The 17,482-nt window shown below is 42.7% G+C and overlaps 1 protein-coding gene across 4 annotated transcripts in view; it reads right to left on the bottom strand.

The window, feature by feature from the left end:
- AIDA (axin interactor, dorsalization associated) overlaps positions 1–17,482 on the bottom strand; it is a 28,454-nt gene that overhangs the window by 10,420 nt on the left and 552 nt on the right. For all 4 annotated transcript variants that reach the window (XM_056357038.1, XM_056357041.1, XM_056357039.1 and 1 more), the window contains exons 2-4: positions 14,100–14,169; positions 7,160–7,213; positions 4,870–4,924 (exon numbers count right to left, since the gene is read on the bottom strand). In XM_056357038.1, the coding sequence (XP_056213013.1) occupies positions 4,870–4,924; positions 7,160–7,213; positions 14,100–14,169 (179 nt within the window). The remainder of the gene's footprint in view (positions 1–4,869; positions 4,925–7,159; positions 7,214–14,099; positions 14,170–17,482) is intronic.

Raw genomic sequence — 17,482 nt, 5'->3', positions numbered from 1 at the left:
AGGCCCTGGGGTAAATGGTAGCAATCTTGGGTGGCTGTTGAAAGGAGGGTGGTGGCGTTGCTGGCATCTGCTCCAAACAGATTTAAGTCTCCGGAACCGACACACACAAGCACTTGTTGGCTGTACATTCAGACTGCCACCGTGAGAGTCCAAGCGTTCTGGTAACACGTAGTTTAAGTGAGATTTCCTACTTCATGCGTGTGGTTTTAGGAGGTTTTGGTGGTGGTGGTGGGTATTTTGATTTATTTTTTCTTGTTTTCTGCCCTCAGATGTCTGGGCAGATTGGCAAAATTCAGAAGAGGTACAGTGCAACACCTGAGCCTCAAGCCCCAGAGACCCTGACTGTAGTCTCCAGCACTGAGTGGAGAATGTCTTTGCCATCTGTATTGGAAACTCAGGTTTTAGTAATCACAACTTTAGCTGTTATTTCCAAAAGCACTTCAGAGCAAGAGCAAAACTTCCAAAAGCATGGGAAAGAAATAAGCATTTTGTGACGGCTAAAGGCTCTAAACATCTACAAGAGAATGTCCACAGGGAGAGACATCGTTCTACCAGACAGAGAGTATCCCAGACTGGGCAGGGGGAGAGGAGGCAGAAAACCTCAGTCCTCTCACTGAGCCTCACTTTGCAATAAGCCCTCTCAGAGCACAGGAAATCTCCCCTGAGGCTACTGATTGAGAACAAAACTGTTTTAAAACAACGTTAAGATCACACAAACACGCAGAAGAGCTTCCCTGCCTGTCTTCATATTCACATCACTCAGTACGGGCTCCATCACTAACTTACCGGACACTATCTGAATGCTACAATGAATAAAGAATCCCTTAGGAAAACTAGAAAGAACCCCAAAAAGTCTTTCCAGTCTTTGCTCATTCTGGGGTTTTTTTCTGGTTTTCTGTACCACCATCCGAGAGGTTATGTACTGCCTGATTCCAGCCAGACACAGTACAAATATACATAGAAAGTTTGAAGTTGCCTTCAGAGATGTGACAGACTAAACTGATGCCAAGTCTCTCTCTCTCCAAAGACTTCTGCTCCGATTGTGAAGAATCACAGCCACTTCCCAACAGAAAAGCAGCTAATTAATAGCAGTCAGTCAGCCTCCTGTGCAGCTGAAGTTCAGGAAAAGGAGGGGATTTTCATCACACTCAGAATTCCCCAGCTCTTGGAAAGCTACATCATACCAGAGACAGAAAGTGAAACTGCTCCAGGCAGAAAAATCTCAGTAAAGCGAGATCTCTCACTGATCACAGGCGTGTTACACAGACGCAATAGAAATTACAGTGGTCCTCCTCCAGCTTCCAAAGGCTGGTTAGCACTACATTCCTCTCTTCCCAGGAACCAACTTCTCTCACTGTGTGAGCGAACATCCCCTGAAAAACCACCTTCCAGTCATACATTTCCATCATCACTAGAGGGCACAAAATGCTGATACAAGCACAGGAAAAACGCAGTTTTACAGCACCTAAAATCCTGACGCTGCCTGGAGGCAGAGCTGAGCGTACACCCCCTGCCAGAGAGCCGCAGCCAGGCACAGGTGTTGGTACCAGACCTGCAGTCAGGCATCCTGGTGGCACTGGTAATAAAGGGGATGCTGAATGCTTAGCTCAGGAGCACTTCTGGAAACACCATCCAGAATCTTTTGCCTGTTACTGCTGAAAGCTGTGGATCAAGTTTTTAACGGGCCTTCAACTCTGTCATCATCAACAGCAAATAATTCTGCGAAGTTGTAATACAGCTATTTACTAAAGTTCTCCTTTAAACATCGTCAGGATAAGAGGCGGATCTAAAGCACTCAGCCTGGTGAAATACTTGCTCAAAGTCACAAAGAAAAAGTAAAGCAATAAAACAGCAATGCAACAATCACCCTCTGAGGAAAGGAGGATCTTCTTTGCATCCATCACAAGTGTAAGTTTCTGTTGATTTAAATAAAATTAACCAGATCACAGAAAAAAACCCCATTAGGTTACAACGAACAGGAATCTCCCTTGCAATACTGTGTAAGACACCCAAGCTTTAAGAGATTGGCTTGGGCTTTTTGTGGTTTTGTTTTGTTTTTAAAAACACACATTGCCTCTGGGAGAAAGATCACTTCCCCTCTGTAATGCTGGGAGGACACAACTCACAGCAAGCTCTTCATGTGTATCACCAACAGGCAGAACCCCAGCATCGGGGCCTCCATTTATGTGGCTTTTCCAATAGAAATCTTCTAAAAATACTGTTCCGCAGGCTCTTGTGCAGAAGCTGCCTTTTGTGACATTGGATAATATCCCATTGATTTTATCAGCAGCTGGCTCCCTCTTGAAAGATTTCAAAAGAAATTATCAACATGAGCTGTAAGACCAGTACACGCTACCTTGGTAGAGACCACCACTGTCCATTTAGATTTTTAGTGACAGCCTATGATACCTGTACTGATTTTCCTTTTTAATTAGACAACACAAAATAATTCAGATACCAGGCTCTCCAGCACAACGCAGTATCTACTTCTCTTACAGTACATACATACTGAGTTTGAAACTAGTCACTTAGTGGCTAGGATTATCACAGATGAACACAGGAACATGGGATGTCCCAGCCTATCCGTTTGTAATGTGTATAACACTGGTATAAGCTTTCACAAGAAAAGGATTTGTGAGATTCAGTGTGTTAGCAACGATTTCACACAGCGTCGTCTCAAAAGAACTATTTCTATGTACGGACCCTCCTGTAGCATTATTCTGGCACAAAAGATTCAGTGACATATCCTATAAACAAACAAAACTAGACAACTGCTTCACTTTCCAAATGCAAACTTGAATAGGAAAAGTTAGAACTTGACAACACAAGATTAAAAAAAAAGTTTAATCTAAGGCCCCTGGTTGTTATAACAACACCCAAACCAAATTTCTCAGCCATTTTGATAGCTTCAGGCACGAAAGTAATTAAAACAAGCCAAATCGTGTGAATAGCTGTTTTCATTCCACCCTAACAGAATGGCTTGACCTAACAAAGGAATCGCTTATTTGCATTGCCAGCCCAGACTTTTTTAGCTTTTTCTGGTGGAATGCAAGAGAAAATGACAACACACAAATTAAAACACTTCACGGTATATTTTATGAAATGGCTGATGTTGGCCTGATTAAGATTTACTCTATTCAAGATGTACTTTAAAACCCACAAAACAAAGGCACAATTCAGAGAGAAAGAGGCCAGAACAATAACAATCCAAGTTAGACAGCAGCGTTAAGAACATCAGCGTAGAAGCACCCGTTCTCCTCTAAGGAAAATAACTCAGTGTCTTTGAAAACTGATGGCCACACACTCTCCTCAGTTTTAATATAGTTGCTTGTCGTATGAGGTGTGGGCTGAGTGCACTTCACAGTGTTGAACTTTTTCTTTTTTTGACAGCTAAAAAGAAATTCTTTGACAGAGGGCAAGATAAGCAACAGGACTGTTGCACCGTAACTTGAAATTTTGGCCTTTAAGAAAAGGAGGCATTTCAAGGGAAGCTTTATGCCTGTTGGCGGAACAATGATTCTGACCAAGCCCTTCAATAGTCACCTCCTTTGATTTATAGAACAGTTTGATCAATTATAACATGGTTCCTCGCTCTCTTCCATCATTCAGTCACTCACAGGTCATTTGCACAATGGAGTCTAAAATCCACAGTCGTTAAATTATTACAACATTTTAAACACTTGTAAACAGAGAACAGGAGTATCTATACAAAATAATCCCAGATCAGAGGATGCAGAGGCCAGACACGCAGTATGTAGGTTGAGAAAGACCCAATACTTCCAACACATAGTTAAATCATTTCCTTAATTATGGTCTTCACAGACCTAGCAGTCTTGTAAAGTACCTTCACTTTCCATTTTCAGGGAACAGTTTAAAAGCATTTGCACTCTGTGTTTTGGTAGAGACGTGAGGAAGCTCTGTTCAATGCCCTGCTTCTTGACAAGCTTCCCTGTAGGATCCTGTGCCAGTTACTTAGAGAATGGGAGCGCAGAGAAGCTCAGCTTATTCATGAAGCGGAAACACTTGCCCATCCATGACGTTTGTCCCCAACATTGCCCTTCATGATACAGTTGTGACAGGAGCAAAATAAAACCAGTTTTTGGCAGCACAAAGGAAGCTCTTGCACATCTCCTGTTCCCCAAGAACTGCAGAAACATTAGCATTCAGGACAATATTGCTCAGATGTGGAAGCTCTGATCATAAGGATGCTTTGAGAACAAAGCAGCCAGTGTTATGGGAAGGAAAATGTAGCAGATAAATAGATACTTCCTACACGAAAAAGTTATTTCTGGATTGACATACCAAGAACTGATCCAAGATCAGTTGGGAAAAAACAACATCACACAAAACCCTTCAAAGACTGACTCACATCCTCACTTTTGACTCTTAATTTGGTTAGTCTGGTAGCGTTACAGTGGTGGGTGACAGGTGATTGGCTACCATGAGCACAAGTTCAATTTTTTCAGCAGAAAAAAATAAATTCCAAGCTGCAAAGATGACGACCACAAAAGTGTTGAAATTCAGTTCAAATAAGAAATGTGCAGGTAAATTTTCCAGCTGATTATATACTGTAGTACTGATCGCTTAAATTAATATTTTGTGCAAAAATTAGCAGCACCCAAGGAGTGACTTATTTGAAAATAAAGACAAATAGATTATCTGAAACTTTAGGACTACTATACTTCGAAGTTACCCACATTACACTCCTTAATACACTTCAGGTTTTGTCTATGTGGTAACAGATACTTGGAAGAACCACTAAAATCAGCATTACTGTCAAACCACATCGTGGTCAGCCAGTATTCATGCTGCTGTCATGATTTCCACTGCAACAATAAACATCACTCAACATACAAAGATACTACTTACTCGGTTCCAACTTCTTCAGATCCTCAAGCTTAAATTCATCCTGCGATTGGGTGGACTAGGGCATTACAAGAATTACATTACAAATTACATTATAATTACAAAATTGATTACAATTACAGAAAGATTACATTAGACCTTAGTATGCACCTTCCCCTCAGACAGAGTTACCATATCTTAGAATAAGCACGCAGGATGCTTCCTTTGCTCAAGTGTACCAGGTTACCTCAAAGCTATGTCCTAAAACCCCCCAAACAAAACCTCCCCAAGAGAGGCTAGGTTCACAGGTGAGGCAGAAAGGACATTACTTCTCATTTATTGACAACAAATTTACCTCATGTTCCAAGCTCTAATGCAAGACAAGTATTTTTAAAGCAACTAATTACTCTTTCATACTTACTATACACAGGAACATTAAAGACAGAGGGATTTGGTTTAGTTCTTCCCCGATCAAGTTGTTCTGAAGCAAGATCAGCACAGCAAAGTGATGCTCCAACAGGAGCATTCACAGTTCAAGACATATCCAGCACTGTAACACTGGCAGAAATGACAGTACACAGGATGAGCTCGACAAAACGCTCAGCTAAGGGTTCACTGCAAATGGAAGAGGGAGCCCCACCGCTCCTTTCTCCAGCTGTGATGATGCAGTTTCCTCATTGGTCTGTAGCACGTCTGCTTCTCAGTAAGCCTATTTGACTTGCTAACTCAACAGAAAAGTTTTTGATTTTTTTATTCTGAGGTAATATTTTGATTATTTTATTCTGTTTTATTCACCAACAGTTCGGTAAACCGAACTAGCGTGTTCTGAGATGACAAGTGGGAGAGCTGGCATGAGAAAAGCGGTGCAAGTAAGAGGATTGCCGCCGGACATCCTCTTTCAGGCAGCGGATCAGGTCTTACCTGTTGTGTCATTGCATCCTTGGCATCTCTTAAGATTACCCATTGCTTTCAACGCCTCTTTAAGGCCCAATGGGTGGTTTTTTTGCTTGGTTTTGCCCAAGTGTCAATAGGGATCTTCTGCAAGACTACAGAAGTGCAGTAAAGCAGCTACCCCCATACCCTTAGAAGAATGGGAAAAGATGACAGCACTCAGTAACTGCTTTAATCTCTGCTAAGAAACCAGGACAAAACTTCAGCAAGTAGAACACTCCTCAAAGTGGATGAGAAGTTCTAGTATGCTCACACAAGGTTATAAAAATCCCCAAGTTACTGCTGAGGAACCAACAGCAAGGCAGGCTGCTCTTGCATGATGTCACCTCTTCGGTTTAGCAGGTTATGACATTGCTGCATCTTCTGCTGTTGCTCTGAGACATGACTTGGCCCACGAAGCTGTCCCACAGCGGAACACGCCTGCCTTTGCCACACAGTGACTCAGAACAAGTGCAACGCTGCTCAAACACTCCAGGTTAGATCAAAGCAGAGAGACAGGCAGAGCTAACCAAATAATTCTCCAGATGCTGTACAGCCTCAGGACTGGTCAGCCCCCACCTCATTAGTCCAGCTGCACCATGCTGCCTAAATTGTCACTGTATCCCAGCCTCTCAGACAACTGAAGGCAGCACAATGCAGCTGCTGCACCTTGTACAGCAACATGAAGTACTCTGGAGCGCTGCTGCATGTCACTTGATGCAAAATTTGCCTGTCACCACCCTTTGTTGGCAAAAAGGAAATTCAGTAACCCAAACTTTGCTTCATGCGATTCATCCCTCCCCCATCCACACTCTTTTGGAAATTTCTCTTATTTCTCCTTTGTTTTGGGGATAAGACTGTGCCAAAAGAAAAAGAAACTCACTCCCATGACATCTACTTTCAGTCCAGAAAAAAGCAGTAGCTTCATTATTTTCACACATTTGCCTACAGCACTGCCAGCTTTTACAAGTGCTAAAAAATAATCTTTATTCTATACGTGCATTCTTCCTCATGCTCTATTACAATTTGTGAAGCAGCTGAATTAGTGCAGGGATCACTCCAGGGATCTTTCTACCCCTGCACCAGGTTAGGAAGACAAACCGATCAGTTCTGAAGGAGGAAAATGAGGCAAAGAACCAACGGCACAAAACCTGTGGTTAAATTCCTGTACAAACCCTCATCTATGCTCATATAAGCACTTAAAGGTTTTAAAGGCACCCACCTGGGGCATCGTGTTGAAAACCTGGAAAGTCCAAGTGTTCAAGGGTTTGTTCACTCTGTTTTCCAAAGTCATGGCTATGTCTGAAGACACTAAACTAACTTTAAAAACCTCTACAGTTACCTATCACTAAAGTATGAAATCACATAGGAAAAAGAGCTATACCTGTAAAGCTGCGCTTCTCAGTTCCAAGCATGTTGCAATTTTAGCTATGGTTTTCTGAAAAGAAAAAAAAAATACTTAATTTAGTACTGAAACTGTATTCTTCCATATTCACATATTTTAAAATAAAAATACAAACAATTCCTTTCTTTCCCCAAATATTTCAGATCTATTAGTCAGTACCAAATCACTCAGCATCAAAAGCTTTCTTTATACACCAGCAAGATTTTCTGAAAGTGCAATAGATGGAACAGACATCTGCCACTTAACTCCCCTCCCACAGGTCATCAACACAGATGGGGGTCATTCACTCAGCAGAAACTAGTAACGCTTACCAAATCATAAATTGTTTATGAACTCAACTGCTCTGAAGTGATAGGGGAGAGTGGAAAAAAAATTATCCGAACCAACCAGTTTATTGCCTTCTGAGAACTTGAGTGGTTTGTTCCAATTTGCCCTTTTAGGAGTCATGCCTATGGTTCCTCTGTCGGGCTTACAATCTTGGCCGACCAAGTCAGCCCTCAGAAGTTACAGAAGCCCAGTATCTCAGCACTGAAAAAACACAGTCCGCTTTTGTGGGTTTTGGTGGGAGAGGAAGTATAAAGGCAGATTATTCTTCTTTCTATTTTTGTAATTTTAAGACATCCAAATTCAGTGAAGCATGAAATATATTTGATTCAAATTTGTCAGCTATCTAAAATATCCCTGAGCAGAACTGCGAAGCAATTTCTCACTTTCATTTTAAAATGCAGAAAGGAGGGAAGGGCTTCGAAATAGCCCATTGCTAGCAGTCTTCCTTTGAAGACAGTGCTACTTAGGCTTTTATGTCTCACAAAATAAGAAGCTCCAGCAACAGTTTCATTTGTTTCTGTTACTACTAGCTGAAAGGAGAAGTGAAGACTTCCCTAACTGACATCAAGTAGACACAACTGCACGCTATATTTTACCTTGCCTGACCATCACAGGTTTGTTCATTAACTAAAAGGTTTTAGTGAAGAAAAACGAAGGTTATCTGCAGAGATAAGGGCCAAATATAATTTAAGATGCTCTGTGGAACATTTATAGGGCGAGAAAAACAGCAACAATGAAGCTACAAAGAAAAGCAGTTTATTTTCAAATTAAATTTTCCCCCAGAAGGAAGATTAAAGTTGAAATATGCACCTGCAACTCATTTTCTCCTTTTAAATCAGGCAGTATAAAAACAGTTCCCCCCCAGGCTGGATGCAAGGGGAGGAAAAGATCTCCTAGAGCACAACTCTAGCATCAAAGAGCTTCAAGAGTATGGGCATCTGGCAAGCTATATGGTATCAGCTAAAAGCCAAAACTCCCCTTTAAAGGACAGTTACATTTTAGGGCTCCAAGAAGTTTGTAGCAGCAGATACAAACTAGGCACGCTTTCACAGCTACCTTCCCCATCACCTGCCCTAACTCTCCTGCAAAAGGATGTCACAACTCCTCCTCGATCAGCTCCTGGGCCACCACGAGTTTCAACAGGCTGGACTAAAAGCTAAGCGGCTCCAGTTGCCGTTCATCTTATGCCACACTGAAAAGTTGAAAGAATTCAGGAGCTGAATCATAAAGCAGATCAGACATCAATACCTCAAGGGCAGAGCCAACAGCTGGAGTGTGTAAAAACCTCAGATACCTGATTTTCATCTGTCACTATAGGCTCATCAAAGCTTTCAAAGCCATTTCTCCCCAACTCGTATCTCCTCTCATCTTAAACACTCCGTTACAACATGGCATTAGCTCAGACTTTACGTTCTCATAGTTTATATTTTCATATATGTATTAAAGATGTGAATATATGGAAAAGATATATGAAAAAATATGTATTTATTCATATTATATATAAAAACATACTGTACATTGTATGGAGATCTTACAAAAAATTTAGTTCTTTTGGGCACCCTTCAGGAAAATGGTGAGGGATGTGTATTAGCACAAGACACGCTGTCTTCTCCACCTAGGATGCAGCATGTGCAGAAATGGGCTGTTTGGGAATTTAAATATAAAGCAACATGACCATATGCTTGCATGCAACATAGCAGAATAAAAATATTACAGCTCCATTTCTGTGGAGGTTCATTTTGTAGTCTAGGTTGAGTCAACAAGCTTCTATGTCCCCACAATACATTCTGCTACATAACAAAGATCCATAGCTGGATCTCCAGCACAGCTTAGAAAAATACAGATTTTTGAAAAAAAGTACATACAGTCCTGGGCTCATTTTGACACTTTCAGACCCACACTCCACACACAGGTGTTGTGGATTTATACGTACTTTCAGGCTGGATGGGAGGACAGTAGGCAGCAATACAGAAGCAGATTCTCAGTCCCTAGGGTGAGGATGCACTACACCCATCTAATCAGCTGTAGTGTAACAAAAGGAATTCCTTTTTATATTTGATAACCTCTGGAAAGATACATTTGCAAAGGCAAAATCCCAAAGAGGAAGGTGTGAAGTAATGGGTAAAAGAAAAGAATCCAGAGGTTCCCTAGGGAAGGAAGGGGAAATCTCCGGGGCTTGACCACAGCTCTAACATTTGCAAAAACCCAGCTGTTCCAACGGCTTGGGTGTTGACTGCTGAGCAAAGAGCATGCCTGTTCCATGCTAGACCAGAACCCTCAGGCTGCACCACAGGAAGAGGGCTACAAGTTCACAGGGTGCCAACACACAGTCTCCGTGCCCCACCACAGAACCAGAACATGTAAACAGATTTCCACGTGGCTCCTCCCCTCCCGCTCTCACATGCGGCGCACTATGCCACACTGTACACGAGGTCTGAAGAAGCGCTGCTCAACCCCCATCTCCTTTGACAATTCACCGATAAGCTCAGCAACGCCCCTGTTCCCTACAGATCTGTAACCGTGTGTTCCTAAAACTGCCCGACCTAGGTACCTCCTAACAGAAAAAAACAGCAATACAAAATGCGTGTTCTCTGGCTCCTGGGGGCTGAAGGGCAATAACAGCTCTAGAAACAGATTAATTGAAGAGAGTTTGGGAGTCCTAAAATAGTAAAGAATAGGTTTTATATGGAATCTATTGAAATATGGCAAGCTCCCAGCAGGCATTATTCATAACTATTTTTTTAAGGGACCACACCCAACCCAAAAGTTAAAAATGCAGCTAAACACTGCTATCATTTTCAGCTACAACTACCCCATGCAAAGGCTCCTTTTTGCAGCATGGAAAACATTCTACATCTCATCAGAAAAACTGAAGCCATAATTAACTTTGCTAGTTTAAAACAGTTAAAATTCAGTTTTATGTAAACTTGTGATTAGAAAGGGAAAGTGTCAGTTGATCTCGTAGTCAAGGTTTCTTCAGTGTAGTTGTGTGAGTAATGACTGTGCTAACTGTAATGCAGTCGAAGATGTTTGCATAAATACAGAGCCAGAGCACAGTTTGGCTTTAAAGAGAGGTCTAGGCTGTTAAGAGACCAGTAGTTTTAATGAATCATGCTAAGACTGTTCAACAGTGCTCTTATTTCAGCAAGTTACCACTGCATAAAAAAGCGTGATTTTCTAATACTGAAGAAAACCCAGCCTAGCACAAAAACAGTTACATGAGAATCAACAACTGCGGTTAGAAAAGTGCTTTAAAGGTCAAACTTATTGCACAGAGAACAGGGTGAGAGTAAGTATAGCTGGAGGCAAGCTGACAATCCTAGCCAAACCTAACTGGAACAATTCATGTAGCAAAACACAGTGGCTGATCATGAATGAAGATGGGATTTTTTTATTATTTTTTTAAAAGAGTGAAGGTAAAATAAAGAACAGTAGGATGCAGATGTTAAGACTGGGGTAAAACCACCAGTAACTGTATCTGTCAATATTCCATACACACAGCTTCTAGGTGATGAAATTGTTGCACAGCCTCCTTAAAACTGTTGCAGGGTGACTAGCTTTAAACACAATGATTTATTGTTTACAGTATTTATCTGTATTAGAAAATTAGCCAACTAAATTCACAATCACTAATGAAGATACCAGCACTGCCAATTATCCAAGTTAAGACAGAGCCCTCTGCAAGGACTAAAACTCCAGAATTATGTCCAGCAGTAGATATAAGACAACAGCCCCCAGGAAGCTAAAAATACAGGAACAAACAGCAAATTCTGGAAACTAGTCTGCTCTATCAAGGGAAGTAGCATACAGCGTTTCAAAACAGACTCTTCAGATCAAGAGCAAGAAGGCAACATATGAATATTTGAAAGTCTGAATTCTTCCCATAAACAATACATCTATTATAAGATAAATTGTAACTGGCTTACAGTATGCCTAGGAAAAAATTGGTAGTATCTGTCAAGTGTTGTTAGATTAACAGATTGCATGATTACATTAGCCAGTAACACACCATCAATTATGGTGTGGCCATATCTGCACTGTAACACCACCTGTGATGCATGAAATAAACCCAAACATGGTAAAAATTTATACAAACAGATGGGGCTGAGGATTTGAACCTAGCCTTGTCCTTTCCCTGTAGCTGTGAAGCTAGTAGTTTTCCCTTGGTACAGAGGAATTGCTGCAGAAATCCATCTTCCCCACAGAGTATGTCAAGTAAAGAACAATGACAGCCTCACAGTAATTCTCAGCAGTGTGTATCGTCCTCTGGAAAACAGCTAACTGTAAATCTACACAAAGACTGCAATGAGGGTAGGTCAAGCAACTGAGAATCATAATTAGCTTCACAGCCTTGCCTTGTCCAGTCTGTGAAATTCTGTGCACAGCCTTGGCCAGTAATACCAGGTAAGCAAACCCTGAAGTTTACATACTCTTCTACATTCAGAAAAATAGAGGTGGCTCTTACATGACATACAGAACCTCAGAAAGACAAGATGTTAGGGGAAGAGACTTTCCAGAACCAGGAGGAAATAGCATGCTGGTGGATGCATTGGCAGGAACTTAGCTGAACAAAAGTCGCTGGTTTGCTATGCAGATTTTTTTGAAGGGTGGCAAGAAAGAAGATACGCTTCCATTTAACCAAGCTGCTTGAAAACCCAGAACTGTGCTAAACTCTATTCCTACATGCCAACTAAATGATACCAGGGATGACAGTAATTGGTCACGATCACTAGATTATACTGGCTGAGGTCCTGCAGAAATAGGGAAGACCAGAACAGCGAGGAGCTTAACATCAGGGTAAAAAGTTTTGCTGTACAGACTTTTCAGTTCTTCTTTCAAAGCAATGTCAAAACTTTTTGTTGTGACTAGCACTTCCCACGGTAGAGAAGGGAAAGAGAATGTTCTCAACAAAATGTTGGGGAATTCAGCTGTGTATGTGGTTAACGACATAGGTACCACCATTTGATAGCCAGGCTCAAAGTTTCAGTGCATCAGCCCCTTACTGATCTGCACAAAAAAAGCAAGTTATATAAATGTCAACCTCTTCTGCAAGTTATATCAGCTTTAGAAACAGGTATCACCCTGCAAGGATTCAAAGCAGCCTTTTTATTTTCAGAAGACTGTTGCCTTAAGACATGATTGCAGTTGCACATCTAACATCTGAGGTCAGTTATCTCTTCTTCCTGAGCCCCCCAGGCCTTCCCTCATGGCTGACCTCACTCGCTCCCACAATCTGGTCCAAGGTCCTTTCTACAAGATTCAGGGAACATCTGGAAGCAAAGCCCTGTGTGGTTCTGGTTCCCATACTCACAGGAGATGATGTCTCCAGAAGTGAGATTAACAGCTTTGCCTTCATGAAGTAACCGTATTTTCAAAAGTATCCACAGAGGGGAAACACTCAGTAAAGATGGGATTCTCTCTAGCTGAGAACGATGGAGAGTGCTACCAGCGAGGGATAGAGAGAAGCAATCAAGGAGTAAACAGCTGCCCAACATTAGCGAGGTTCCCAAGACTTCAGTTCAGGAAAGGTGGACCAAATCCTTCTCCAAGATTGTGACCTGGTTTAAGATGATCACAAGCCTTACTTTCTTCTTTGCAGAAGGTAAACGGAACATGGAAGACAAGCTCGTTGCTTTTCTTATTGGTACATGTTGAGGAAACAGCTAAAGCCCTGTCAGCCTCTATGTAACACGTATATTCCTTTGTAAGGAATTTCTTTAAATACATCAAGTTCACCTCCAAATTCTGGAACCAGGACCTGCTTTCAGGACCAACATTTCCAAACACAGATCCTGTTACTCTAGCATCCTTTTACCATAGGTGAGATTCTGGGCTAGCAAATGTCAATTGTCAGGCAACATCATTGCTCAACCAAGTGATCTTATGACTTGCAAATCCGGAAATACTGGGGTTTTCTTATTTGGTATTCCTAAGAAAACCATGCCTTCATACAAGACATGAAAACTTAGCAGAGCCTCAAATCTCAAAAGATTTTGTTTTGCTGAAAATGCTTGAGCGTATGCGAACTCAGCTAGTATTTTCCTCTTAAATCCTGTCACAGAATTGCATTAGTATCATGCTGAGACAAGAAACAGCCTTTTCAACTGAGGGTAGGGAGGGAGGAGTAAAGTAATTTCAATATTTCAAAGGATTATAAATAAATAATGTTCTAAGACACTAGCAGGGAGTATTCTGCCAGGACCCTTCCCAGTCAGGTGCTACATGTTAAACTAACATCCTCCTCACAGATCCTTGGTGTCTGCAGTTCAAGACATTTTGTATTCAGACTTCGCAACATAAATCGTGCTAACATTGTATAAGCAAGTTATCAAAAGGTGACCCAAAACCAGAAACACCGAGGTTACAAAGGACTCGGGACAGCATGCATGACATTCAATATTACACAGCAGAGCATCTATCACATCTAATGACACCAATGGTTTTAGCCACGCTGGGTTCCATGTCTGTTTGATTATATTGAGGGAGGAAAAAAGGTCTCATAAGGCTCTGGTCTGCAAGATAAAAAAGCCCACATAACACCCATCGACATCTACAAGTCAAGCGCCTTGACTGAGCAAACAGCAACACTCACCTTCTGGTCTTCTGTGAATTCTGAGTTGTTGTGCTGAGACTGGGCCTCTTTTTGTAGATGCCTTGCTAATCTGGATTGGGGGGGAAAGAAAATTATGGAGTGGGAACACAACAGAAACACACACAGACTCTAGTCTCCAGAATATATGTCAGCCAAAAGATTCGCAAACTGCTGCTCCAAATAGTTTTTGTTTGGTTGGTTTGGGTTTTTAAACAAAGATTTCTATAACCATGGTAGGCCATACTTAACAAAATAGAGAAGACGGACAAAATACGCAACTACATCAGGCAGGAAAGACTACATATATAACATGTCACGAAAGGAGAACAGGTAAGAAGGTCCTTCTAGCCAACAGCCCCTTTCATAAGCACTAACCTTTTTTCCTCTCCCCATCCCCTTACTTTATAACAACAAACCACCCGCTGTGGTACAAGCCCACACTCATTTCACAGGGAGAGTTTGAGGCAAGTCGGATTGCCAGGAGACATGGGTGCAGGCACCCTAGGTGATGGCCACAGGCTCTCCCAGCGCTGGAAGCCAGGCGCAGGGTGGCTTGGCCCAGGCTGCCGGGGTGTATCAGCTCACATTTGCGCCTGTCAGCATCACATGCAGTGCAGAGACACCACCCCTTGTCACCACGGAGACAGGAGTACCAAGGGGTTTGGAAAGTAACAGTAAGCAAACAGCTCCAGAAAGCGAAAGGAAGCTAGAGAGGGAAGCTATGGGAAGAGTTACGGTTTCCGTCTGGGGAGGAAGAACATTAAACAAGCAAAACCTCTGGGCAATTGTTGCTATTCCCTGTAAATATTAAACAAAAAAGCAGAGAAGGATGGTAGACCGGGAATCGAGGGGAAAACCCAGGAACAGCAATAGTATTGGGGGCATTGCAATACAATTCCATCGGGAACTTCTCAAGTTTGCGTTGTTTGAAGGGATTCAGCTTCTCACCACCATTCCAGTGGGCGTTAGCCTGTGTGTTGTGGGGTTTTTTTGGGGGGAGCGCAAGTTAAAATACATACACGAAGATCCATATACCAAAGCAGATTACCATCAAAGCCTTTGTCAGAGACTGTCAGAAACAAAAAAACAGAACTCAATTATTTCTTTGCTTTTCCAAAAAATAAGCTGTCAAAAAACCACAAGGATTAAGGCCACTGTAGTTTTTAACTAGCACCAGTGAAAAAACAACCAAACAGGACAAGGTAACGGCACAACTCAGTGGCTTGTCCCCTTTCATAAAGGGTGAAACATGGTGGCTGAGAAAAGACAAGAAGCACAAACACACTTGAACCCTGTCTTCTTCTTACCTACCACCCCCCTGTATGATACATAGGACTTATAGAAAGGGCATTTAAAAGTCATTGTTTAAGAAAACATATCACCATAGCAGCAACATGCCACCCACAACAGGCAGCATCATAGTATTAACATTTCTGCAAGCATCAGTAATACAACCCTCTTTCCATTTGTCACTAATGCAAAAAACCCCACGCTAATCTAAATAAATGCATCTAACATCCCACTGGAAACTTGCTCCAAGCTGGATCAAACCAAGTTCCACAAATGGGAACATTCAACAGGGAAGGTACTGCAGCCAGCTCAGAGGGCTCCTGTGGCAAGTAAGCACCTGAATGAACAAGGGCCAATCTTTGCACCAAGCTTCCTGCACTTCCAGGAGTAACATAAAGCCCTGAGCAGACCTAGGTCACCCAGGACACAGGAGGCAAATAACTTTGTTTTACACCAACAGCCATTAAACCCATTAAATCTCTCCAGCCTCCCTATGCTGATCCATACAGACCTCGCCGACGTCAGCAGCATGTGGCCAACTGCAGCACCACATTTGTTCATCCCATCGCAGGTTGCCATTTGGGAAGGCAATAGCACAAAGCCATGCCATCACGTCTCTCCAGAGCTACAGGTAGGTATCTTGCCCTGTGCTGCTTATTTGCAATTTCTACCCTATAGACTGAAATTGTTATTAGTTTACCTGCTGTATCTTCAAGAAGCAGACACACGCACTGAAAAGGTTCTGCTCCTCCCTAGGAAACATCTCCCTGTAATCCTGTGATCTTCTCTCCCCTTTTTTCTCCCTCCTGGAACCAGAGAGTTCATCTACTGAAGACTATTCAGTAGAAACTCACTGATAAGCTTGTAAGAGCAGCTTACCATGCTACCATCCAAGAGAGCTTTCTTACAAAGACACCACGGTGCTCCAAAGCCAGAATAAAGCAAGGGCATGGAGATCACCTCATTTCTTGTCACGCACAAGTGATGCTGGGATGAAGGGATCAAAAGTTATGCTTCAACTCTCAAACTGGACTGTTTGTGAATGTTTAGTGATCTTTTCTCAATGAAAGCGAAGTCAGAATGGGAAGCCTGAAGACTTCTTATTCTGAAGAAACATCGTTACATGAAATTGATTGCCGAGACTGTCAAGATGGTTTAAAGCATTAGATCCTACTGGACTCCTTGTAGATGCCCACATAAGGGCAGACATTTAAAATATCTTCTTTTATTTTCTGATGATTGTTTTCTTTTTTTTTTTCTTCCGAGATACAGATCTGGTAGAAAACTTCTTCTCATCCCTGTGCCAAAGTTTGTAGTAACAGTTTACCTACTCTGAAGGCCATCAGCAAAAGTGCAAATAACCGAACTTGCATCATCCTGCCTGGTGAGTGAATGAAGTGATGAGATTATAGCATCTCATGACCATGCTGTACGCAGCCAGCAGGCTAGTTACTCTGAATGGCAACTGAACTGGTAGCCAGCATGGTCACAGCCCATCCCCTAACCTGAAGAGTCCTGAACAACACTAGACGATCTCTCAGAGAACACGTCTTCTGCTTTACTTCCTCTTGGGGAACAAGCCCAAACCATTTGGGCTTCTTCCAGAAAATTCACCTTAAGAAATTTAGCCTGCAATACTGAGATCCCAAGGAAATAACTTCCATCTTCATGGTGAACAGAGTAGCCGAGGCGAGCCTTTGACTAAAGCTACCCGGTGTGTTTCCAAGCCCACCACCCACAGTACCAACACTCCTCCAACACCAAAGGATTCACGGACAGCGTGGTCCACCCCGGCACAAGCCCACCTACCCGGGGCTGCCAGGTTCCCCGCTCCCCCACTCCACTCTGTTTCACCAGAAGCGGAACACACAGGCGTGCCGTGGGCCACTTTGCACCCCGATGGGTTGTGTCAGGCAAGGGTGATGCTCTAGCAGCCCATCTGCCTCAGCCGGGACACCCCTCCACCCTCAGCACCGTGCCCGGGAGCCTGGGCGACCATGGGGGCACCCCGGGCCACCGGTGCCCCCCTAGCCAGCCGCCCCCACGGCTCGCGCCTGGGGGCCCGGAGGCTCCACACCACCGGCTCCGCCTCG

The sequence above is a fragment of the Falco biarmicus genome, chromosome 12, assembly GCF_023638135.1.
Source record: "Falco biarmicus isolate bFalBia1 chromosome 12, bFalBia1.pri, whole genome shotgun sequence".
NCBI classification, from domain to species: domain Eukaryota; kingdom Metazoa; phylum Chordata; class Aves; order Falconiformes; family Falconidae; genus Falco; species Falco biarmicus.
This window is presented reverse-complemented; position numbering and strand designations above follow the sequence as displayed.